Source organism: Numenius arquata, chromosome 7 (assembly GCF_964106895.1).
Source record: "Numenius arquata chromosome 7, bNumArq3.hap1.1, whole genome shotgun sequence".
Taxonomy (NCBI): domain Eukaryota; kingdom Metazoa; phylum Chordata; class Aves; order Charadriiformes; family Scolopacidae; genus Numenius; species Numenius arquata.
The window spans coordinates 44,688,766-44,713,908 of NC_133582.1; the positions used below are offsets into that span (position 1 = coordinate 44,688,766).

General features: G+C 39.9%; 1 protein-coding gene across 2 annotated transcripts in view; it reads left to right on the forward strand.

The window, feature by feature from the left end:
• The first annotated feature begins 10,545 nt into the window (after nt 1-10,545).
• The window catches only part of OSBPL10 (oxysterol binding protein like 10), a 109,313-nt gene continuing 94,715 nt past the window's right edge, over nt 10,546-25,143 (forward strand). For both annotated transcript variants that reach the window (XM_074151039.1, XM_074151040.1), the window contains exon 1: nt 10,546-10,850. In XM_074151039.1, the coding sequence (XP_074007140.1) occupies nt 10,546-10,850 (305 nt within the window). The remainder of the gene's footprint in view (nt 10,851-25,143) is intronic.

Sequence of the window (25,143 nt, forward strand, 5' to 3'; positions counted from 1 at the left end):
ACTCTAAATAATGTGCCCAGATTTAATTCTAAATCTGCCAGTCTTTTTAGTGTTTTCTGAATCTTTTTAGTTGTGCCCTAGATTTCGGTATTCTTTTCCTTCATGAGAAAACAAATTTGATTCTTCAGTTTTCATTCAGCCCCAGATACTTCTGATGTAATCTTGTACCCTAGATAAACCCACATTTTTGTGTTTCATTTTATGGCACAGCTATTGTACTCCTTACATTTCTATGCTGCAGTTTCACTGTCTCCTTTGACCTATATTAAGAGGAGATGCCTAAACATACCATGTATTTCAGCACCAACCACCATAAAAAGGTGACTTTCTCAATGTCATTTTTTCTTTTCATGATACCTATTGCTTTTGTAGACACAGAGTATAACAGTGTTTGAACTTCCTTCCATTGTCTGCTGTATTTAGAACGTTAGAGCTGTGATTGAGCCTCTAGGATATGCATTTTAATTTTATTTCTGATGTTATGTGACATTAAGTAGACTCTGGGACACAGGATGCATAGCAGAGATCAACTATGTAATTAAGTGCTTTGATTCCAGTTGGGCTTGAATTTCTTGCTCTTCTTCATTATACAGCACAAATTTCTCAGAGGCACAGCTCTTCACAAAGGGTGCCACTGACAGTTCAGAGAACGTAGGGGAAATTCAGAAGCCAGTGAAACAGGAAGGTACACGCTTCCTGGTCAAGCCTTCCACGTATGCATTCCTGGGTAGCTAAGAACAGCATTAGTGAGAAGAAAATAACTTTATTCTCCAAGGAAGAAACATCAGTTGCATTGTGCTACAGATTGTAAATGAAAGATATACTGCCTTGTTGCTATGTTACAAATGGATATTAATCACTTTTTTGTAAACTGATACTGTATATTGCTTGCTGTTTATTCCTACCTCACCAGTCCAGGTTGAAGAACACTGCTCTTGGCCAAAGAAAAAGAAGTTGGTAACTTTAACTCTCTTGACTTGGAGTAAAGTGGAGAATTTTCCTGAGAAAGAAGCTGATGCAAGAGCATTTTTCTACCTTTCCCTCACATTTATTTTTTTCTTTTAGCAAGACTCAAGCCCGAGGACCTGTACCACATTTAAACAACTTCATAGAATTTCCACTTTTGAGAACTGTGCTAATTTTACACTAGGGAAATGTTAGGAAAAAACAAAGTGGAAAGAAATTGTTTTGTGTATTTCTTCCCATATTTATTAATTAATAAGGCCATTAGTACCTCTGAATACATAAACACCGTTCCTATCCTCTGTGAAGAAAATTACTTGAGTGCAAGGAATGTGTCAGAAGTGTCATGCATAAAATTTGTGTAGATAGGAGTGGTATTTTCCCTCAAAACTACTGAACAAAAGGAAAGTAATCTTAAAGCCTATGGCATCAGGGTTCAAGTTTACTTTCATGCAGATACAGCTTTTCTTTTTCCTTAAGCCCTCTCTTTTCTTGTGTGATGGCTTGGGTTGGCTTGCTTAGGTACGTTTCCCTTTGTAATATTTTCCTAAGATTCCATTTACCCTGAAAGGCTTGGTTATCTCTGTCTGTGGTTGATGGCCTCTGACTCATTTCTGGTACACTGCACCATCAAACAACATCAGCTTTCCTTCTGAAGCTCTATGAGAGTGAGAAAATCCTGTGGTCATGTCAGGAGACTTGTCTTCTATTTCTCCCTGGGTTACAAACTTCCTGGCAGCTAACCGCCAGGATTTTGACATGTGTGGTTTATGTGCAGCCTCTGAAGACTGCATCTAACCTAGCCTTTTTTGGCAAACTCCCCATTACACTCTTAGGCTGACACTGGAGCAGCTCCACCTCCACTGGGAATTCTGAAGTCGACCAGCCGTTTGTGTTGCTATCAAAGTGTTGTCTAAACTTGGTTAGAACAGATCTCGCTGGCAAAATAAGGCGATAGCAACTGCCAAAGACCTTGCTGGTCCTTCAAATGTGGTATGACAGTCCTCGTTGTTAGCAAAGAAAAAATCTAAAACTCTTTCAAACTGACTGATTCTTGTCTTTGTTACTGCTGCCTACAAGCCCCATTTTTCCCTGTCAGCAATAGAATTCTATGCCCTTCTTTACTAAAAGCAATATGAATTTGATTTCTGAGATGAAGGAATCTGGGATCAGATTAAATTAATAAATTAAATGGGCGGTGTTCTCCAATAATATGACCCTATTCCAGTTTATGAAGCACATGCTGTGTATGAGTTTATTTATAGCTTTTAGATGATGATTTTGTTAAAGCAGTCTTCTTTGAAGACCTTCCCTGTTCCATTCGATATTTATACTAAAACCTCAGATCCTTTCTATTTGGTTTTCATGAAGTGTTTTGAAAATTTTGCAGAGAACTTGCAGAATTTTTAAATCTGACAACAGATCAAGTGAAGCCTAATTTGGATGGGGAAAGTTCTTATTGAGACCCTTCCAAACCTTGTTATATAGTTTGTTTAAATTTTTATTTCTGATGACAGTTTCAAATATTTGTGAGAAGATTTTTTATAGAGATCCAATGCCTGTCTTGTTAGTTAGGGGTTGACCTCTCCTGATCAGGATTTCAAGGTCCCCCAGAATTTCTCCCTATTTCTCCCCAATAGCACAGTGAGATTAGACATTCCTTCTTCATTTCCCACAAACAGGATGTCAGAAAAATTAAAACAAATTTCTCCAGTCTCTTGTGTATCTTATAAAGAAGGAAGAAAATTGTCTGTGGGCGCAAAGCCCTGGATTCTTCCTCTTATTGTCATTTCAGGTTGTTAGTGTCTGGAATCTGTTTTGTCAACTTTCATAACTTTAATGCTATCTCATTTTCTGAAAGCATAGCCGTGTTTTTAAGCTGTAACACAGTGTCACCATAGTAAGGGGAAGTTTATGATTGATCGAAGCTGGCAGAGCTCGGAGTTTAGAATGTCTGGATTTGTGAAACTGCTGCTAAGGCATCCTCTATGGAAAAGACCAAGGTCAGGAAAAGTTAAACTGAAAAATGACAGTTTCCGGAACTTGTAGTTTGCTTATTCTAAAAAATTAACGTTTGTTTCTACTTTTGAAATCATGGCAAATGCTCTCATATCAAGCCATGTATGAATGTACATTCAGTTTTGCAGAATGGGCTCTCAAAAGTCAAAGATCAAAGCTGACAGCTGAGTTTTAGAAACCAGAGAAACAGAATCATAATTCAGCTTTTTGCATATTTGAGGTTATCTCCACTGGATACTCCTGTCAAGACTGAGTGTGATATGAGAGAGCAAGCTTTACAAGCAAATTCACTGGAGAAGAGGGAGAAAAAAAATATGGCTGTCTCTTTCTGTCCAGCAACCTAAAGAGGATTAGATAAATGACCTTGTCAGGCTTTTATAAACCTCAGTTTCCACTGTTCTTCGGAATCAGTGAAGATAACAGTCAATTCTGTGCTGTGGGGTTCTGCTGAACATAATGTTGCCTATCTGTTATATCAGCATTAAACTGCAGACCACAAAAGAATGAGCCCAGCATTTGCATGAATTAGGCAATATGCAGCACACTCCTTTTATGGTTTTGGTTGGTTTTTTGGTTTGTTTGTTTGTTTTGGTTTTGTGTTTGTTTTTTATTTATTTTAAACTAATCTTATTTATTGTAATATGTAAAAAATTTTTGGTCCATGTGTTTTTCACAAGCCAGTATAATTTGTTTGTTATCAGTCAAATTAAAATCAGTCAGTGGTGAATGCTGGCAAACAAACTGCTGTCTCTAGCTTCGGATAATTGCACACATCACACATTCTAGAATTAATCGAAGTATAACCCCCAAGACTATAAACCCCTAAACTGTAAAAGATCTCCAAGTTTTACTGCCTTTTACATGCTTATTGACTGGTTTTATTGGTGAGAGCTAAAATTTAGAACTGAATGGCAAAATATATTTCAGTAGTTTATTGAATTTACAAAAGATTTATTTCAAGAGTAAAAAGCAGTTAAAATGTAGGTGTCATGATTTGCTCTAAGGTTCTTGCATTTTGAGTTAACTCGCTCATAAAAAACTAGGAAATCTCTGTAATCTACCCAGCTTCTGAAACATTGTCATGAAAAAGGGTGTGAACATTATACTTGTTTTAATACAAGGTTCCACAGTTTTGGAAAGTGTTTCAAACATACTCTGTCTTTTGTCATGTCTATCTATTTCAACCTCACATACTGAAATGCCTACCAGTATTTTTATGCAGATTTGTAGGTAAAAAAGGATTCAGTCATGTTTCACTAGAACTTGTATTTGTTTCAGTTAGGTTTCTGTAGATGAAACTGCTTGCAGAATGGAGTTTGAAATTAGTAATCTAAAGTATTTTCTGCATAAATAGTTGTTAGAAAGTTTTATTAGCTGAATTTTTCTCCCTTTCTCAGTGCCAAAAACCCATAAATGTTTATGTCTTGTTTTTAATTTCTAGTGCATAGTTCTTTCATTTTTTTTTTTTAAACTGTCATCTCATTGTGTGATGGATTCTAACATTACCTAAATAGTATTTTAAAAGATGATTTGAGTAAAACACAGGTTTGCTGTGGGTGAATAAGGGGATTAGAGACGGGTTCAATTTGAAGGAGACTGGTCCTTAAACCATAAGATACTGCATGCTATTATCAAACAACTATACAAATTGCTGTTGGAGTGTGAGATCAGAGCCCAAGTGGCATATGGTAGCATTATATTATCAATAAATATACACTGTGCAGTATAAGTGCTCTATAGCAATACTTTTAGGATGTAAAAATGGTTTTGCAGATTAGGCATAAGATTAGAGGTGCATAGATATTTCATTTAGAAAGTGGATGGACACTAAGCTGGCGGGTTTTACAGTGATATACAGCCTCATGCCTTATGAATAATAAATTTTGAAATCTGACAGGTTCCACTGGAACCACTCAGCTCTCCCAAAAAAGGGGTATAAAAAAAAAGCTTGAGCACTGGTTAGAGGTACAGTATAAAAGAGCGGTGTTGAGTAAACCCAGCCTGGTCTTGAATCTGAATTTGACCTTTAGTGGCCTAGTGTACTTTTCAAATCTCTAAATGTTTAACTATAGAGCTAGAAAAACTGTGGGTAAAAATGTTTGCACGCTGTTAAGTTTTGATATATTGACATTTACCTGTAATTCCACATCAAACTGAAAAGGGTTTCCATTTTCCAGCAGGTTATGTTAGGTAATCTCAGTGTTTTCTTCTGGCCTCAGTGTATGAATGAATCTATTTTAAAGAACTGTATTTACGACTACCTATCACAACTGTTCAAACATTAGCTGGCACAGAATGAGGCCATTCCCACTACCTAAAATATACAATATATAATGTCAGTGATATTTATGCTCACTTAGTTTTTTTATGCACTGGCTTCCTCTTTGTTTCCAGTTGCAGTTCAAAGGGTTGATTCTTGCTATGCAGAAAATACCTTTTGTCATGGTTGTCGTACACATCACTTCCTCATGCACATTTAATGACATCCAATGCAAATATATATAATATCCGTAATATAAACTAGTATTCTCTCCAGCTAACCATCCCAAAGTTTGTATTCCAGAGGCTCAGACATTTTGATCAAGTTTTGTTTCAACTGGTCTAACCTACAAATTACAGAGCAGCGCACTGTAAACAAGCAATGGGAGTCGAGCTGTGGCAGCATAAACCTCAGTCCAAATGAATTTGCAATGCCTCGTGGCAGAGTAAATTAGCCTGCACGCAAGTCTCTGTTTCCTTGGCTCGATTGTTTCTGGCAGCCAAGGTAGTTTGGGTACTTTTACCATATGCTGTGTCTCTCTTGACTGTTTCCCTGTCACCAGCTTTATGTTAAGTGAGGGTTAGGAGGATGGTTATGCTGGTGGATGAGAAACCTGGATGAGAAGCTGCTGACAACAGGACAAACTATGGCAAAGAAGCGTGTTTAGCATATGTTGTTGCAGGCTTACAGGCACCAGGGAGGGAGGATAAGATGCCCTTTAAGGCCAGGAATCTATGGAACTGGATCTGAGGAAGGACCAGAGGACATGTTGCTGCTGTGCACCGTTCCACCCGCTGCATTCACTCTCTGGCAGTTGCTGTAGACAACTGGGGAAGCATTAGTGAGAGCAGGCTTGGTGGAAGTGTGACTCTAGCATGAGCTGAACTTTAGGGAATGTGTCTGAGTCATTCCCGTGCTGACGTCTTTAGACAGTGGTGATAGAGGTGCATGGTGGTATGTTTTTGCCCCGAGTATTGCCTGCAGTTTTGTGACAGGTGGCTTTAGTCTCCAAAGCTAATAGGAGTGTCTCAGGAGGACTGTAGGGCAAGAAGGAGGTGACGGTAAAACTGAGCAACCCTTGGGGCATTTCCATGGGATAGGTTCAATGCTTGGATGTAGACCGGGCAGAAGTGTTTCTGTAGACCATATAGTTAAATTCCTCCACATGGTTATGATGGTAAAAAGTTGTGTGGATATCTGATGGGGGGAGAAGCGGAAAAAGAAATCGGAAAGTAATTCTATAAAACCGTTTGATAGGGGAGCATTGAAAAGGTATAGAAAACCAAACCAGGATGACTGGGAAACAGAAATTGGCACATGGACTGTGAGCTGACCATGTTCTAGAAGCTAAAACTGTGTACAACAAAGGATGGAGAAACGACTCTTTCCTGATAAGGGCAAACAGTATTGCATTTGTTATCTTACCAGATGTTTTGCTTTATAAAAGGTGGGATAAAGAATAAGTTACTAATACTATGGTACTTAATGAAAGAGGCAAAATTTTGATTTGGCCAGAGAGTGAAAGTAACATTCTGAAGAGGACTGTAACATAGTAGCTGTGTTACCGTGGAAACAGGGAGAACCTTCATTAGGCAGGTTGCTGTTAATAAATAGCTAATTAAGAATACTTGTAACAAAGCATACATCATGCAGGATTGCATCAGGCTAAGTCAGTGTGTATCACCTTGAAGTCTAGCTCTACTGGGACAGACCATTAGCTAGTGAAAAAAGATAAATACAGGTTCAGTCATTTTGAAGAATGTTAATAACTTAATGAGGATAGGGGCTCACTGATATGAAGATTGCTATGAAAGGTTGTCCAGCTCTGTTGGATTGCAGCAGTATGTACATACTGGGAAGGGAAAAGGGACAAGAATTACATATTCTTGTGCTTAAATACAATGTAAAAGCTGTGGAGAGTGCCAGTGTTTGACTCGAAAGGACCTTTGGTTAATCAAGGGGAAGGAATCCTTAATTTATGAGCAGCTGCTCTGCAGGTTAAATCAGAGGTCTGTCTAATCCGGTACTTTATTCCTTCCACTAGCAGGTGCTTAGGGAAAGACTCAAGAACAAGGCAGGGATTATTTCATCAATAATATAAACAGTCTTCAAGGAGGCAGAAGTTTAGGGCCTTTCTGAACTTCAAATATGTCCAAAATACTTTGGTCAACCTTGTTTAAAGTTTCTTCAAAAATAATTGCTTTTTTAATCTTTCTAGATTTTTGGCATCCAAAACCATCTCATAACAATGAGTTTTATGAATATATATCATGTGAAAAAGCATTTTCTTGTGCTTGTTTTGAACCAGCTGCTCCATAGTTCTTATTTCATCAGAAACAGTGAAGAATCATTCCTATTAACCCGAATACCATTTTCTTCACTGGTTGTCTCTTTTCCAGCTGAAACCCCTTTTCAGTTAGCTCTCTCCTCATAAAAAAGCTGGGGTTTATACCTTTTCTATTTCTACTCTGTCCTTTTTGAAGGAATATTATAAACACAGAGTATACAGACACTGGCGGTACTATAGATTTATATAGCAGCATGCCGATATTTCTGTTTTCCTAATGAGCTCATCACAGCTGTTTGCTTGATTACCCTTGAACAGTGAGATGGGTTTTTCCGAGACTATTTAAAATGACTCCAAGATCTCTTTCCTGAGAGGCTATAGCTTATTTATAGATCAGCACTAAGATATTTTCTCCATGTGTGCTTTACTTTGTTTTTTAGCAACATTAAATTTCTGTTGCCATTTTATCAGTGATTTAGTCACTACTGTGACATCCTTCTGCTACTTTTTGCACTTGATTCTAGTTTTAACTATAAGCGAATGAAGGGGTTCTGGTTTAAGAAGCTACTGAGTAACATAAATCTCAGCTCGGAGTAGTGGTTTCCCTCTATTTGAAAAGTAGCCATTTATTCCTGTGTTTTGTTTCCCATCTATTAACTAGTTTATAATCTTTAAGAGGACTTTCTATGCTATCACATCACAGTAATCCTTCTAGCAGCAGGGAGAAATGTTTTGGGATTTTGCGAAATTCTCCTGGGGACATAATACATTTACAGCCAGTTGTCCCTTCCATTTCGGAAACTCCCTGGTAAGCACACCCTTGTTACTTGAGGTTTGTTGCATAGAAAGGTATGGAGAGGCTTCTCTATACCTGTGTAAGTAGGCTTCTTTTCCTGACATAATTCTCTTCCAATAAATTCTGTGGAAGGCAGAAAAAATGACATTAATTCTTTATAATGTAGAACACATAGGTAATGTGTTGCAGTGGCTGATGTGGTGACACTTACTTCATGGAAGCATTTTGTTCCGCTCTGCTGGGCTGTCTCTGTAACTGATTATGAGGAGAAATGCAGGGGTCTCATGCTCGTCTCTGGGTCTGAGCTTCCTGAAGGAGCATGCCTTGCTCATTCCAGTGTCTTCTGAAACCTGTGGTCATCAGGAGTAGTGAGTTGAGCCTAAGAATGAGGATTTTCAGACAGTGGTCATGCAGTTTCTGTCTGTGGTAAACAATGATTGGGGAATTTTACACGAACATCTTAAGTAATAGCTCTGAGTTGGAAAATTAGTTAATTTGAAGTATTTTGTTTTAAAAAATAACTGAGTTTGTAATCTTTGTCTGTACTGCAAGACATGTGCATTAAATGTTCTGCCAATGAAATACTAAATTCAAATCAAGTTCCCAGACTGCAGTGTCTCAGTATTTAGCTACAACACGAGAAGTTTAACTACCCAAAACTCAGGATCAGGTTGCCCAACATTTCAGCTACCCAACCACAGCACATATGGTAGAATTTTCCAGAGATAAAACTGAGAGAATCTAAGTTAGGAGCCCTCCTCTCTACGCTCATTTGTATGGGGAACAAAGGCCTCTGACTGTATGTAGATAACTGTATGTATATAGATTCAGATGGTTGGAGTATCTGCTGAGGTACAGCACACAGAGGGCACATGGTATTTGGTACCCTCCAAAAATCTCTAGCGCAAAACTTTCCAGAGGGTTAAAGGCAGGAACTAAGCTCAGTTCTTATTTCGTCATAGACCCTCAGAGCTCCTCTGTATTTCAGGTCTCCAGTTATGAAGTGACAAGAAGCGTCACTACATCTTTGGTGTGCTGTGGAGATACAAACCGGAGGCAGTTGGCTAACGCAGCAGGGATGGCCGTAGAATTGCTTTGAGGGAATGTAACCACAGAGCTTTGTACCAAGCTGCCTGTACAAGGACCTGCTTAGCTTTTTACAGTGATCTTGAGGTTACATCCTCTGTTTTCAGACGTGACTTAACCCACAATAGTGGGGTTTTTTGCAAAGTCCGGATGAAGGATATGACTGGTGCGGTATGTTGATATACATTATGTCAGCAGTATATGCCGTGTGTTGGGCAAGACTGTTGGGTTCCTGACAAAATCCTCTTGATTTTTTGCTGTGTGTGGGCACCGCTCTGTGCTGCTGGTGTACTGTATTGTGGACAGTCGTCTCCTTGGTGTTACGCTCTGCGGTAACAGGCAGCGATGTGCATCCGCCTGTCCCAAGAAATGCCTCTCCGGTGCTACGCTTTGTGCTCTGGTGCGCACAGCTTTTGTGAGTGACAGTCATACACTTTGTCGCCTGGCCATCCTCCTCTCCGGCGGTGTCTGTGTGTGCACACCCTGCCTACAGCCACTGCTTTCCTTGCACCTGCGCGTGTTGTGGTGGGCGTGCGAGGCCTGGCAGGGATGGAGGCTGTGAGCTGGGCTCTCCTCTCGCCCTGCCACACGCTCGAGGGCTTGGCAACGTGCAGGCAGGGCACGCTCTCCCAGTGCCACCAGCCTGCCCGCACCTGGGCCTCCCCGGCCGCCCTGCACCCCGGGCATGTTTTCCTCTGGGGTCACCTCTCGGTGTCACACGGCACGCCTGCGCCCGTCACGGCTCGGGGTGCGTGGGGCACTCCCGCGTGCCGCCTCGCTGCGCCACGCGCTCCGTGTGTGCGTGTCCCTGTCTGCGTGCGTGGCACCCGCCCACGGGCAGGGGCCTGCGCGGCTCCCGCCGCCGGAGCAGCTTCCAGCCCGCTCGCCGCTCGGGCAGGCGGGGCGGCAGAGGGAGCGGCCGGGAGCCCGCCGAGCCGCGGGGCGCCAACCGCCGCCCAACTCCCCTCAGCAACTCGGAAGGGAGGCGGCGCGACCGTTCCCTCGCCCGGCGCGGCCCGGCCCCTTCTCCCCCGGGCGCCGCCCCTCTCCGCGCCGCCTGTGAGTCAGGGCTTTGCCGGGCACGGGCGGCAGCCGCGGCCGGAGGGGGCTGGCAGCCTCAGCCGCGGGGGCTCCATGGAGAAGGCGGCAGCGGCGAGCGAGGGCGGCGGCAGCAACAGCAGCAGCCGCAGCAGCAGCCGCCCCACGTCGGCGGGCTCGTCTCCCTCGTCCTCCTCCGCCAGCCGCGGGTTGCCGGGCCGGGCGACGGCCGCGGTGAGGCTGGATGGAGGCGGGGGGGCCGGCGGCGGCAGCAGCCCCGGCTCGGCGGCGGCCAGCCCGGGGGGCGCGCAGGCGCCCGGTGGCGGCGGCAGGCGGCGGGAGCCGGTGCTGGAAGGGACGCTCAGCAAATACACCAACCTCCTGCAGGGCTGGCAGAGCAGGTAAACGCTGCGGAGCCGCGTCCTGCCCCAGCGGGCTCCGCTCCTCACCCCCAACTGCCCCCAAGATGGTGTCCGGGCTGCTGGCGCCGCCGCCGCTCCCCCGACCCGACCCCTCCCGGCCGCCGCGGGCAGGTAGGCCGGGCTGTGCCGCCAGCCCTGGCCGAGGTCAGGCTCCCTTCCCTTCCGCGCCCGCTTTCCTTCATTTGGCTTTACTTGTTTGTTTTCCCAGCCGAAGGAGCAGCTGGGCGTAAGGACCGGGCGGGGGGGGGCGGCCCGGTCCGGAGCCGGGGCGGGGGGCGCGGGGCAGCCCGGCCGGAGCGGTGGCCGCCAGCGCTGCCGCCGCAGGTGCGGGCGGGGACAGGGGGGGACGGAGGCGGCACATGCGGTTCTCCCGGCCGCGTTCCGTTTCTAAGCTCCTTTTTCTGTCAGGTTAGTTTCCTTCTTCGGTGAAGTTGTCTTGAATAACTAAAGAATTAAAAACTGTGTGAGAGCCTCCCAGAATAAATGGAGAAAATTGCCACGCTTGTGATTATTACTATTATTTATTTTTTGCTACAGGGTGGGACAGTGGAAACAGTTACCTGTGTGTTTAATGAGATCTCCTCTTGTTCCTACGTCCTTCCTGTTTGACAAGTCCTAATTTATGTTGATACGGTGACAGGCCCTGGTCCTGCAATTTGTTGGGTGTGGACAGGCTGATGTGCATCTGTCTCGGGGAAGGTCTGGTTTTGAATCTAGTGTCTCGGTGCAATTTTTTTTACAGAGTTGAAGCCAGATGGTGGAATTAATAATGGTATATTGGGATCTGTTGAAATCAAGAGAGAGAATTTCTTACTAGTGTTTTACTTTTTGTCCTCTTAGTGGATGGATCTAAAACTCGACTTCTTAATGTGAGGCATCGCAGTGATGGTTTTGAAGAGAAGCAAATGCTATAGAGAAGACATTTACAGGAGTAATTACAAATCTCCGCACAAACCTTCAAAAAACAAAAAAACCCCAAAGCTTCCAAAACCTGCTGTTGCTTATGTTAAGTGATCCCAAGCAGCAAGAACTTGGGAATGGCTGGGTCCTCGATGTTCTGACAGTAATTTTAAGGCAGAGTTAAATGGCACAAATGCTGATGATGCTATGACGCTAACTCACGTGGAGCTAAATCAGTAGTAGGAGTCCTGTAGCGATACTTCCTGAAAAGTTTCAGGAGCTGGTCTAATTCCATACACTGGAGGGCATGCACAGGTATGCCAGCTAGGAGTCCTTATGAATACGTCTGGTATGATTTGGATACACACTCATCTTCATAAAGGTAGAATGCTTCATTGTAGGCATATAGAAGGCCATTGACTTATCATTTGGTTACTGCAGTTCTGTGCTAGATTTACATTAGACTTGTATTTGTTTATTGATTTATGCAGTTCTCCTGTAGTTTTGTTTAAAAAACAAATAGACACATTTTGATACCTAAAATGTAGGATTTAACTTCATGACTAAAAATTAAAACCCCACTGTTCTCCTTCCCCTCCCCCCCCCCCGACACCTCCATCTCTTTTTGCAGAAATGGTAACTCTTTTACTAACCGTGAGTGATTTTAAGGGTCACTTTCACGTAATCTGGTGAAATTCCATAATAGAGGTCTTTGCTCATAAGTCTTTGGGTCTAGAAGTGCCTGTTTGTTGTATTTGGGCACTGACTAAATCTCTGGTAAGGCTGACAGCTTGAAGTGGTATGTCCAAGGAACTTACCTGAAAACATCATGGAAAAAAGATAAATATCACTTAAACAATTCTACCATACCACTTGGAAATCAATGTCCATGTACTTTTAGCAGTCTTTTCTAATGCTGCTTTACCATGCTTTGTCAATCACTACTTTTATTTTTCTGTAAATCTGGCTGTTTGAGCAAGCGGTGTATGATGAGACAGAGCTCTTAACGCTAAGTAACTTTAGTTTGTTCAGTTACTCCATTCTGTCATTGTGTGTATCAGTTATTTGGGATGTGGGATCTGATACAAGTTCTCAACAGAACAGTTGAAACTTGCGGCTTACCAAAGTTGGTCTTACAACACTCAGTAAATGAATAGTGATGTGTGGATTTGAGCGTGGTTGTGCATTTAGTCTTCTGAATACTTGTCATAGAGTATGTTTTCTGTGAATCAGAGCTCAGTCTGTAAGATTTGGTAAGTGACTTCATAGCTGGCACCTGCAAATCTATCAAGAGTGTATGTGTTACTGAATGATCATAGAAATTAGTTTTGAGTTTACTTTATCTGAAAAAATACAAGATTGTTTAACTGTATGATCAATGCAGCCAGATGGTGTGAGTATAAATAAAGTGGAAAAATAAAGCAAAAACTGACAGAGTTCAGTGATCATGGATTTGGAATGTTCTTCTTTAAAGCTCCTTATCTATTAGCCTAAATAATTTAAACATATTTAATGTTAGCTTAGGCCGTGTGGTATTGAAGTTGAAAGGCTTTCGTGGGTTATCCAACACTTACTGTGCAGAGTAGCCTCTACAAGTCTAAAGAAATTATTTTCATTTGAATTGCAGTAAATTAGTGTGACTTTTTTATCAATTGTCCTTTAACAGGTGTATGCAAAATAGTCTTACTTTGGCCGAGGCAACTGAGTATGAATACTGAAGCACAACACTGCATTTATAAGCATTAACTAAAGTAATTGAAGGCCTCAAATTCAGTCAATCTGGAGGGCTGCATTACTACTTATTTTAAGAATTTGGAGGGCTTGTTGTTTATTAATAAAAAAAATCTGCTCTAGCAGGTCAGAAACAACTTGATTTGTAAATGAGTGAAGTTCTTTTTCACCTTTATAATAAGCAGAGGAAAAGACTACTTTTTTTGTTTGGTTGTTTTGAGGCAGTTTGTTGTGTGATAAAGGTGCTAAGGGAGATGGGCGTCTAGAGCGTCTCCACTAAAGTCTGTAACTTTCCCTGGATTTACACAGGTGTGAATGCAGAGAGCGGAACTTAATCTAGAACCCAGACACTTTGACATAAGAACACTTGTGTCTGGTCTGAGACATTGGGGCATCTGACTGCTTATGAAATTACAATTGATAATCTTATCAGAATTGAAGGATTGTTATAAAGCATTTCCCTGGGGTTTTACTTGTTCTATGTGTATGGGAAAGTAGTAGCTTGTTTTTTAAATGGGAGTTGTGTGGGTTTGATGGACAAATATGTTTCTGTGGAATCATTTCATGTCACATAAAACCTATTTTTCATGAGGTAATTTGATATTAATGAAATATTTATTGCCTGTGGCATTATTATCCTGTTTTTGAATAGATCGGTAAAATGTTTGTAAAAACTTTTAAAACTCCGTTTGCCCAAGGTAGTGTCAAAGTCACATGTGCTCTGCCTCCCTCTCCCCGCTTTTTCCTTGAAAATGTTTTTAGTACTTGTGCTTGCAGAGTTTTGTCCTGCAAGTGCGTATAAGCCCCTGGATCATCTGCATTTGGGCTGGGGCTTACATTTGGATTTGTAACAACAACAAATGGAGCCACAGCTGATGGATGTTGTTGTTGCTTTTCTGAGCTGAACTGCTCTGTGTGAATTATTCTATAACCCAGGTGTTTTCTAAAGCATTGCTTTGGCCTATTCCTGTTTCCTCTCGCAGTTGAGAAATACATCATGTTACCAGTCTGCATGAATCATGTCCAGCATACTTCTTGTGCTTGGGCACCACCAAACTTCTTCTGGGAGTTAGTTGTGTTCCTTGGATGTCAACAAGAAGTGTACTTTCAGGCAATTTGGGATTTTTTTTTTTTAACTGGAATTCTTCAGTAGTACCGGTCCAATTGTTCTAGCAATGAATTGTGACCTTTTTCCAGTGTAATAAATGGGTAGACAGTTACTGAACAAACTATATGGCTATAGGTATATCAATATAGCTGCTGGGAGGGAATTCTGTCCTAGAGAAATAAACTGGTTTTTTAATAGAAAATAAACCATACTGTCAGGTTTCTAACAGTAGATAGTATCTGAGAAGGAGAAAATGACCATGTGCTTATTTAATATTTGTGAAATTTGCTGAAATGGGAATTTCTTGTGTTCTTACTTGAATTAGATTAACAGCAACCCCACACTGTATCTTTTACTGTGTTTCTGACATATCTATATGGGGCTTCTTGTAGCCTTGTAATATCTTCCAGGGTTTATTTGCAGAGTTTGGGAAAGGGCAAACTATTTTAAGGAGCTGGAGATGCAATTGTCTCTCTCTTCTGTTGTTGGAAGTTTGCTCCTTAAATTTTGGAACCCTGGTTATAATTTGTTAGGAACTGTGGAAACATTTAAAATTTTCAAGACATTTTGATAATATTGGGCTAACATTCTACTAAATATTTTACTTGCAAAGTAGATTTTACTAGAAACTGTGTTGTCCCTTCACATGTAGATTCCGTTTGTAGCAGGAGGCAATTTGGGAAGGAAGAAAACTACTTAAAAGCAGTGTGTTATATTGAACAAACAAACAGGGTATTTTCTGTTCTGAACACTCAGGAGTCGCATATCTTACATTATTGAAATTAAGATCTATGTCATTAGTTTCAAATCAACTCGGAATTTAAAATGTCAAAAGAAATCAGTTATTAGTAAGTTCTGTTCTGGATTAAGGCACTAACCCTGTTTTCTTAATCCTGAAATCTGTGTAGCAAAAATAATCACATTCAAATGTAAGCTTTCTTTTTTTCCTCTTCCACTGCCTTCACTTTTTGTTGTTGAAACTTTTTCCCTGTAAGTACTTATCATTAATGTTCACTTAAAAAAAGAAAAAAAAAAAAGTAATCTCTTTAATTGTATATCCCTATTTTTTTTGTAGGAAAATTGGAACTTTCAGTTAAGATGCACTTTTTCTTTGTTTAATTAGTGGTTGATTAAACCTAACTGTTTTAATCATGAGCTGGTTGACTTAGTTTGAATAGCTTTTGGTGTTGCCTCTAAACCAGCTGGTTTGGGAGAATGGAGGAGGCCCTCCAAATGGTAGGGTGAAGTCAGAGAAAGAATTTCAACAAGGTGAGAGGGAGGCTGAGAAATCCATCATTCTCTGCCCTTCAGTGATGCTTACGAGAAACATTTGGAAGAAGACAACTTTAAACCTCAGGCTGAAATTGAAAAGGATGGTCTTGTGGTTAAGGAATTGTTTTCCGCTGTGGAGATGTGGGTTCTGGTTGGAGAGCTGCCATGGACATTTCTCTTCTCCCCAGGCAGGTAACCCAAGTTCTTTGTTCTTCAGCTGCTTGTGTCACATGGTGTCAGGGCTGCTTACGCCTATGCAGAGGATAGATTCATATAATGCATAATAATCCAATATGTAAGATGCTTGATGATTACGTAGGAAAAATCTGTTTAAAGCAAATGAGACTTGGGTATTTTCATCCCTTTTGTGACTTGCAAGTGCACTTCAGAGCTGAGCAGCAGCCTTGCACCAGGGGGAATGAAGTGACAGGCAAAACAGAGCGTGGTCTTCCTTTCACCCAGATGTCACACTTAGCTTTCAGACAGTGAAAAGAAGTGGCAGTTGGCACTAACACTGAAGTACTTACTTAGTCTTATCTGGGTTTTGTTATTGCTAGCTCATCTCGCTGCTAGCTTTTTGAGTGGTGATTTCTCTGCGTACCAGCTCGGTGAGAAATGCGGTTAGAGGGAGCACACATGCACTTGCTGGCTCATTTCAAAAAACCTACCAGTTTATGAATATGGATTTTGTTCATGTAGGAGAAGTGACAGTTGTTAAACTAAATAAAGTGCCTGGAGTCTTTCTGTGAGTATGTAGGATTTCCTCAGTCACTTTATATTTAAAAGCAATTGTTTAATAAGAATAATTTATTTGGGCTTTAGCTTCTGCCCAGTGAAGTAATCCTAAAATTCTTACTTTGTCCTTTATGATGTATTTAAAACACTGAAACTTCGAAGTGAAAAGGATGCTAAAAATTGCCATAACTACTGGTTTTTGATGTAAAATTATATTTGTAAATCTGTATTATAATGAATGATGAAACAAAAAGTATTGAATTTGGTTCAGCTAATTGGAAATTAGTTTGTTCTTTGATCCTAATACACTTCCACAACTTTATTTTCAAGTATATTGGCATTATGTCTTGTAGGCTTATGAGGACATCTTACCGAGACATTTGATTACTTCTTGGAACCTAATCCATCAAGGCAAAGTTTTCTTAGTATTTAACTGTTACATTTAAAAATGTTTCAGTAAATGCCATTTAAATGCTATTACACTTCTCTTTCCAGGAGGGAATGTAATTAGTAGGTAATACAACATTGAAGAATGCAGGTCCTTAACTACCCAATTCTGTAGCACAAGCCATAGTGGTTTCTGACAAGTTCCACCAAACTTGTGTTTCTCTTTGGATGTCTGTCTGAGAGTTTTTCTTCTGCTGATAGAGGATTCTTCACCATTGCTATGGAAATAATTTGCCCAGCTTTAATTGCCGCTTGAAAAATTGCCTGTTGTTCTTAATACATGTCAGCCTTTGACTTTTCCCTGAATCTCATTATGTGGGTCGTATATGGGACTGAAGATACCTCTTACCAAATTTAATTTCTGTGTGCGGTCTTTATGGGCAGGCTAAGTTATCTTTTGTCTGTATTTGGAGTATCTAGACCAATGGAGTTTTCTTGCTGCAAGTCAGATCTCCCAGTAATTTTAATAATTTATGATACTTCTGATTATTATTTGGTATTTCAGTGTCTTTCTTCACATGTTGACAGAACTGTGTACGCTTTCAGTTGTGCTTGTGGTGGGGTTCAAATACAGGGCTAATGCATCCCATTTCCTCCAACTCAATATTCCCTGCTTAAAAAGTTCAAAGACCATTAGCTTTTTAGGTCTCCATCACTATGTTTTTGAAGACTAGGTTGTTGGTTTTGCCTTGTAAGTTTAACTGTTAGTCTAATTACACACAACACTGAGACCTCATGTTCCCTGATGCTGCCTGGGTTCTCCAGACAGGTATCTTCATATCCATGCTCTTGTTATTTCCTGCTTGCTTTGTGTAAGCTGTCAGTGGCCCAACACCGCTTGTTATTCTGTTTTCTCCTGATATCCAGTATACTTCTTGATCCAGTAACATATGGCATAGTACAACCAAAATGAGTGCCAGAAGTGTCAAAATGAAGAGTAGCACTTAACTATCCTTTTTTGGATGGGAAGGTGATGAAAAGGAGAGCTGTGGGAGCTGTCTCTCTGCAGTATGCTCTCTCCAGGGTAGAATGTTTTTGCATATACCCAGTGATACTTCCTGGGCTTTCTCATGGTGCGTGCATGCCCTGTTTTTGAGGGGGTAAACATAGTAGTTAAGTATTTGTTTACAGAAGACAAATAATAAAACATAGTTGAGGAAACTGATTATTAGTTGGAAGAATTACTTGGACAAAATAATCAGTAGATTTTCCTTACCCTGAATTTCCGAGTCAGTGCTTTTGCAGGTAAATCCTCTATCTTGTAATTGTGTCTTTTTTGTTACTAGATGTATGATTTTATTTTGACAGTATTGGAATGCACGTTGTTTGCTGATGACAGTTTGTTTTCATGTCATCAGCGATCTTTATGGAATTTTTTTTTTCCATCTAGGTCATTGCTAAATACTCCAGAGCCAAAAACTGATTGCCAAGGAACCCTCTTAGAAATACATTCACTCAAAGATCCTCATTTACTTATGTTTTGAGGCTGGCTCCATCCTTTAACTGTTTTTCAATGCATTTAATATGTCTTGTTCATTTTTTTTATTGTACTTAAACCCAGTGCTGCCTGCATTAGAACATTGCTGCAATGCTGTTAATACTGTGAAGCAAACTTGTGATATCTGAAATCTAGCAGGTTTTCTGGAGGAAATTTGTTTGTAGTAAATGCATACTGATTGGTGTTAATTATCTTGCTTTAAATATCTCTTGTTTGTTTAAAAATATACTGTATCAGCTGTTCTGTTATTTTGTTGAGCATTGGATAGGCTGAGAGGCCTATGCAATTAATGAGGCTCTTGCTTTTATACTTTTTAAAATGTTTGCACAGTGTCATTTTCTTCAGTTTGGGAACCTTCCTATCGGTTATGGTGGAAAGGAGCTGGATGCACCAAGTACTGATGAACTTGGTTTTGAACCATTCAGTATATGTTTGGTGAAACCTAACAGGTTTGTTGGTAATATCTTTCTGATAAAATTACACTTTAAAATTTGGAGTACTAGTCTTCAAAATAAAAGACTGGACTACACTGATATGTAATATTAATTGCTGTATGCTTGGTGCTTGTTTCAGGACCCTTCCACAGGCTAAATGTGGTTGCCCTTATATATCTCGTTGTCCAGTGCACCCACTAAAGAGTGTTGTACAGCCTTTGCAGGTACCTTAAGCTATAAGTTGGATGGTTGTAAGTCGAAATCTCTAAATTAATATTTTTCTGTGGTTTTGAATAAGTTTCTACTACAAGTTCATACATCAAGTCCATATTTCTCAGTGACCTGGGAAATGGCTTTGCTTCAACTACACAGCCTTTTAGAGATTACCTGGTTCAGTGTTGAGAGTTGTACCTTGCATAGTGTGCTTTTCGTCAGGTTCCCAAGATTTTTAAAAAAATGAATGGACTTGGAGCACAGTTAAGAATTGTGGTCGGACAACTTGTCTAGGTCATTCAGCAGTATATTTAAAAGTTAGAGGAAGTGCATAAACGTAAGTTGGGACTCTCTGTTGATAAAGCTTCTGCATTTACCTTGTGCACAGAGTTGTGAACCACCCTGCCCCTTTACAGCTATATTGGTTGCTACATCTTTCATTGAGATAGGATGATGCTTTTATGTAAGGGACACATAGACACTCTGGGAAAATCTACGCACTGGAGCCAGAGTAGTATGTTTAACCTCACCAGGGGAGAGGTGTCTGTGTTTTTCTAGCTTTGGAATATGAAGAAAACCTTCTTAGTAAAAGGAGAATAGTTAAAGCTAGTGCAGGCAAGACCAGGCATTCTGCTATTCTCCTTAAATTTATAAAACAAGAAATAGTGGGGGAGGAGGGAAAATGGCCAGTTTCTTGTCTGTTGCTGTTATTTGGAGCTGGCAGGGAATTGAAGAAGAGTTGTATCAGATTTCTCCATCCTGCTTTTATCATGACAATAGGAGGAAGATAATGAACTTGATCATGAAAAAGATGCAGAAGTATAGGCAAGCTGGAGAAGCAAAAAATGTGTTATTCATTGCTGCAGGCATTTGGGCATTTTGCGCTGGCACAAAAACCTCTCCTGAAGGTGATGATTTGTCTTTTTTTTTTTGGTGCCCTATCACAGTAAGCTTTTTATAGAAGCTTCTGCTCTTGAAAACAGAATAAAGAGATTTCTCTCTCTTTTTCTTTTTTTTTTTTTTCTTTTTTTCTCCTTTAGCTGGAAGGTTTGCCTTCTACACCATAAGGTGTAGTGTGGGTTTTGTGGTTTTTTTTTTTTTTCCTCTCTCCTTTTCTTTTTTTTCTTGTTATTCTATTCCCTGTGTTTTATCTTACCTGGTTAATAGGCTTTGATTTTGTGGCTGTTGGGTTTATGTGTCAAACTTGATCTTATTTTTATTATGCAAGTGCAAGGAAAGGGCAGTTTGGCAGTAGAACAAGGGAGGAAAGGAGATGTAGAGTGGTGGGAGAGGTTTAGAAAAGGAGTTAAAGCCTCTGGAGGAGGACTGATGGAGGGAAAGAGAAGAAATGGAGTAGAGAAAGAAGTAGATACTGAAGACAGCACAAGGATAGACCTTTACCACTTTTTAAAAAATAAAAAAAAGAAAGTCTGGAAATTATATAGTGTTAATTCAGAATGAAGTCCTGGAAGCCCAAGCAAGATAATTTGCTTCTATTTGTTAATTTTAATACTGCCATTAAGAATGGCACACAAGAAGTAGAGAGGAAATTATTATTTTCTAAATTGCAGAATGTGCAGTGCAGTGAGGATTTTTCTGGTTTTGCTTTCTTCCCTCTGCCACCTTATGTAGCAGAGCTCGTTTCAGGCTGGTAGATGACTGATGTGAATAGCAGCCAGAGGAAGCTACTGACAGTGTCCACCTGGGTATATATTAACGTGCCAGACTTACCTTTACCCTTTTAAATATGATATTGTTTATGTGGGAATTCAAACATATGTGATGGTGAAACTGTTTTCCTGTTAAATGTTGTAAGTATTGCTTCTTCATTTTTGATTAAAATAATGAGGATCGGGATTCTTATAGAACAGTTTTTAGAAAAATATATAAAGCAGCAACCTAACACATAAAGGTTTTTGGAAGTCATTGTTGCTCACAAATGTAAATATACTTTCTTCAGAAGGATCAGGGCTAATACGCTGCACATCTCACAACATATTGATGAAACCACCCTCTCATGGACTCTGTGGACTCTATACATATGTTTCTAAGAAACAGTGTTGACAAGATACTCTGTTGTGAAGATGGCTGCATATCAACTGTGAGGATAAAGACCAAACATAGAAACTTACATTTCTCATTTCAGTCAATGAATTGATAGTCCTAAGAATAAAGGTAAGGCAAACCCTTTTGAACTGCATAGTATTGGCACAGAAAGCTGAAAAGTTCCAGCTATCCCTAAGATGATGCAGCATGTAAGAAAGGTCTGGTTTCTGCAAAGCTTTGAAGTAGCAGGGGTGGAGAAGAGATGGACATCAGTCAGCATGCTGATTTTGCAAGCAAGTTCCTTACTTTGTGTATTGTATTTTCTTCCATATGATGTGTAAAGAAAATACATGGTCTTGGATATGTTCATTCATTCCAACCAGGAACTTTTAGTCTGTGGGTTAAAAAAAAAAAAATAAAAAAATCCAAAAGTGAGGAAGGACAAGCAGAAAGGAAGACATAAAACTGAGAACTTCAAAAATTCCCAAAATGAGACCTTAAGTTGCCTTTTGCATTTTTTCTTCTATGTAAATATATATAGTAAAAATATATGCAGCTTACAAAAAATGGCATTAGTGTAACATAGGTGAGTTCTCAGCCCCTTGTATATGCGAGTGGAATGAATATTACTCATTGAACAGGTTCTGTCAGTGAAATAATATTTTAAATGAAACTTGCAGTTGGGAGAAATGCCAACATTCATGTGGCTCAATTTTGAGAACGTAGATGATAATTTATCTGCATCTTGAAAGTGAAAAATAACAGCTGCTATAAACACTACAGTAAAAACAGAACAAATTTAAAACCAGATGTTTTATTCCATCAACTTGCACAAAAATTACTGTCCAAACAGACGTGTTCAGAAAGCATTTGTCTGCTAGAAAGTATCTGGTAGTCCATGCATTTACTTAGAATATATCATAATAATTTGTGTCTAGAACAGCTATAGAGAATATACCCTCAGTGAATTATGTAAGTAGCACCGTGTGGAATGAGGGAGGAATGAAGGATTGGTTTGAGGACTGCTGTCTCCTGGCATTGTGTGTATGAATTTCTCTACCTTTAAAATTTTTGTGTTGCTTTCGCAGGTGGTAATCAGCTTTTGTTATTGTATGTTTCTTCCATATAAATTATACAAGTAATGTACATATGTACACAAGCCAAAAATAGCTAGAAGAACACGAGGCAGTTATGAGAAAAAATCAGGAGGCCGCATTCTTGAATAGAGAAGCTTTAGGTTGTTGGCATTGTAGCTCTTATGACCTGGATTGATGAAGACAAGCACACTTCAGCTGGAAAGGTGTTTCGAACTGCTTTCCTTGTCTGTTTCGTTAGAAATGTTATTAAGTGAGCTTGCATCCTTGTCAATATTGCAATACATTACTCAGTAAAAATAAAATACTTACTAAAGCTAAGTTGTAGCACAGCTGTTCTCTTTTTTTAAACTTTTAACACTGTATTTTATGGTGATACAGTGTTTTCTTTAAAAAAAAAATAAATAAAAATTATTTTTCATCTGAGAATGCCATAGGTATTTCACAAAATATGAGCAAGCCTCAGATGTGATGCTTACACTATTGAGGTTAGAGGAAGAGGTGCTTGATCTCTAAGCATGTCCTTCCTCATTAGATCATTGCCAGGTGCAATACATACGTTTTTCTTTTCTTGGTGTAAAACTGGGATCTACAAGTGGCTTTCATTGATTGCAAGGTGTTTTTCAAACCTAAACATTAATTTTTCAGATTATAGGAAGGTTATTATATCTTGAGGTCTCTTATTCCTTGATGTTTTTAGCCGTGGACTAGAAAGTAACGCTGAAGAGTTGCTGGCTCCTGGCAGTGATTCTTGCTGAGGACAGGGTTTTGTAAAACAAGGATGAGCTATGAAGGTCTGGCAAAGAAGTCAGTGACCTGTGGTACATAAACTTTGCTGACTCAAGGCAGCTAATTGAAAATTTATGCTCTGATATCCGTTGATGGGATGTGGTTATGCTTTGAACCTCATTGGATTGCATTGTTGTAATACAGTACAGTCAGTATCTTTCTTTTGGTACGTTTTTCTTCTTAAAAAGTTGGCTTCAACAAAATAGCTTCTGAATATTGAAAAGATGTCAACTTGAAATCTAGTTGATCTAAAAATAAACTACTAGTAGTTTTGGATATACTTGAAACTTTTTCTGCCATTTTTTAAACATATTATGATAACATGAACTACTTATACTGGCCAGTCCTTAATATAATGTATACTGTTTATAATGTATACTGACAAAACAAATTTCTTACATAGTATGGTAATCTTTACTGATACAGTTACTTCCTGTTGTTATAACTTAAAATAAAAAAGACTAAGTCCGAAATAGATTCACTAAATATTTATTAAGGTAGGAAAGCAAAAACAGCGCTGGGCGGCCGGGGAGTCACAGCTCCACCAAAGGCTCGCAAATTCAAGCAAACTGAACATCTCTTTTTATCCTCACAGAGGTCGGGTTCGACATCTTCAGTACGCCCCTCTGCTTCTTCCGTTATCTTTACTCCATCTGGTCTGTCTTGCTTCAAAGCGGTTTCAAGGCAATGTTGGTTGTAAATTAGTTTACACCCTTCCCCTTCTGCACGATTGATTAGTTACAAAGTTAAAACAGGGATAACATTGGGGTTAAGCTTATCTTGTAAAAACAGGACATTCCCATACGGTTTAGTAATATAATATTGTGGACGTCTCTTCTTGTTAAGGAGTTCTCAAGACTGCCACAATAAATTACAATCCAGCTTCAGGGGAGTTTTGCAGGTGGTAGTGGCATAATTAGCTTGTGCCATCTCTTACATGCATTTGGTTAATACAAAGATAAACATTCGCTTACATGGACACATTTTGATAGCATTGCAGTTTGTGTAAGTCAGGACTTTCTTACACTATGTACAGCAGAAATGGATAATCCTAAGATTTGATCAGCAACAAATCTTCCTCAGTTATCCATTACACTGTTGTAGAAGATCTCTCTGTGGACATTCCGTGGATTTATCTTAAATTGACTGTACAATCATGCTTTACTTCCCTTCCATCTCCACCCTTCTGTTGCCAGTACCTCTATGCTTTTGGGTTTGTTCAAGCTTTTTGGGACATCCCAAGGCATTTCTGTAATTCCATATTCTGTTTGTAAAAAATACAGATATAATTGATACAAGTCCTGTCCAGTTAAGTCTGTGTATACATTTTATTTAATGCTTACCAGGCTTCATACAGTATGTCTGCAATTCTTCCACACCCAGTAAGGAATGCAGTGTCGTGTGCCAAGTAATTCATCATCAGGGAGATAGTGAAATGCAAGGAAGGGATCTGGGGGTTACTGATAAAATGTGTCATTGATATTTTTCTTTTCCTTTTCTTCTTTTCTTTCTCTCTCTCTGGGAGGGCATGTTATTCTAAACATGCTTTTGAGGCTTATTTCAGAATATCCTCTTCTCCCACATCTCAAATTGCACTGATTAGGGAAGGGTTGGTAATGTTCCCCAGAAGTGAAAGCTGGGGCATCTGACCTGGAGTTGGTTCTGTCTAGCTGCGTCTCTTTGCTCCTGGATGAGAAAAACACAACCAGAGACTGTAATACCCGAAAGTTCTAATTCCTCAGTTTTCTTCTGTGATTAAATAAGTTGCTAACAGGACTGCTAGTTTTCCCCCCAGTTCTTACATTTTGATAGTAAAACCCTAGTGAAAATGTAATTATCCTCTGAAAATAATGACTTCACTGGTATGCTTATTTTTCTTTTTTAATTAAGATACTAATTTAGACTTGATAGTCATAAGGAGCTATGAGAACAGCCAGTATCTTGAAGCGAAACTCTCAGATGTGAGTACAAACATGAGAATCAGTTGCAGACAGTAAGCGATTGA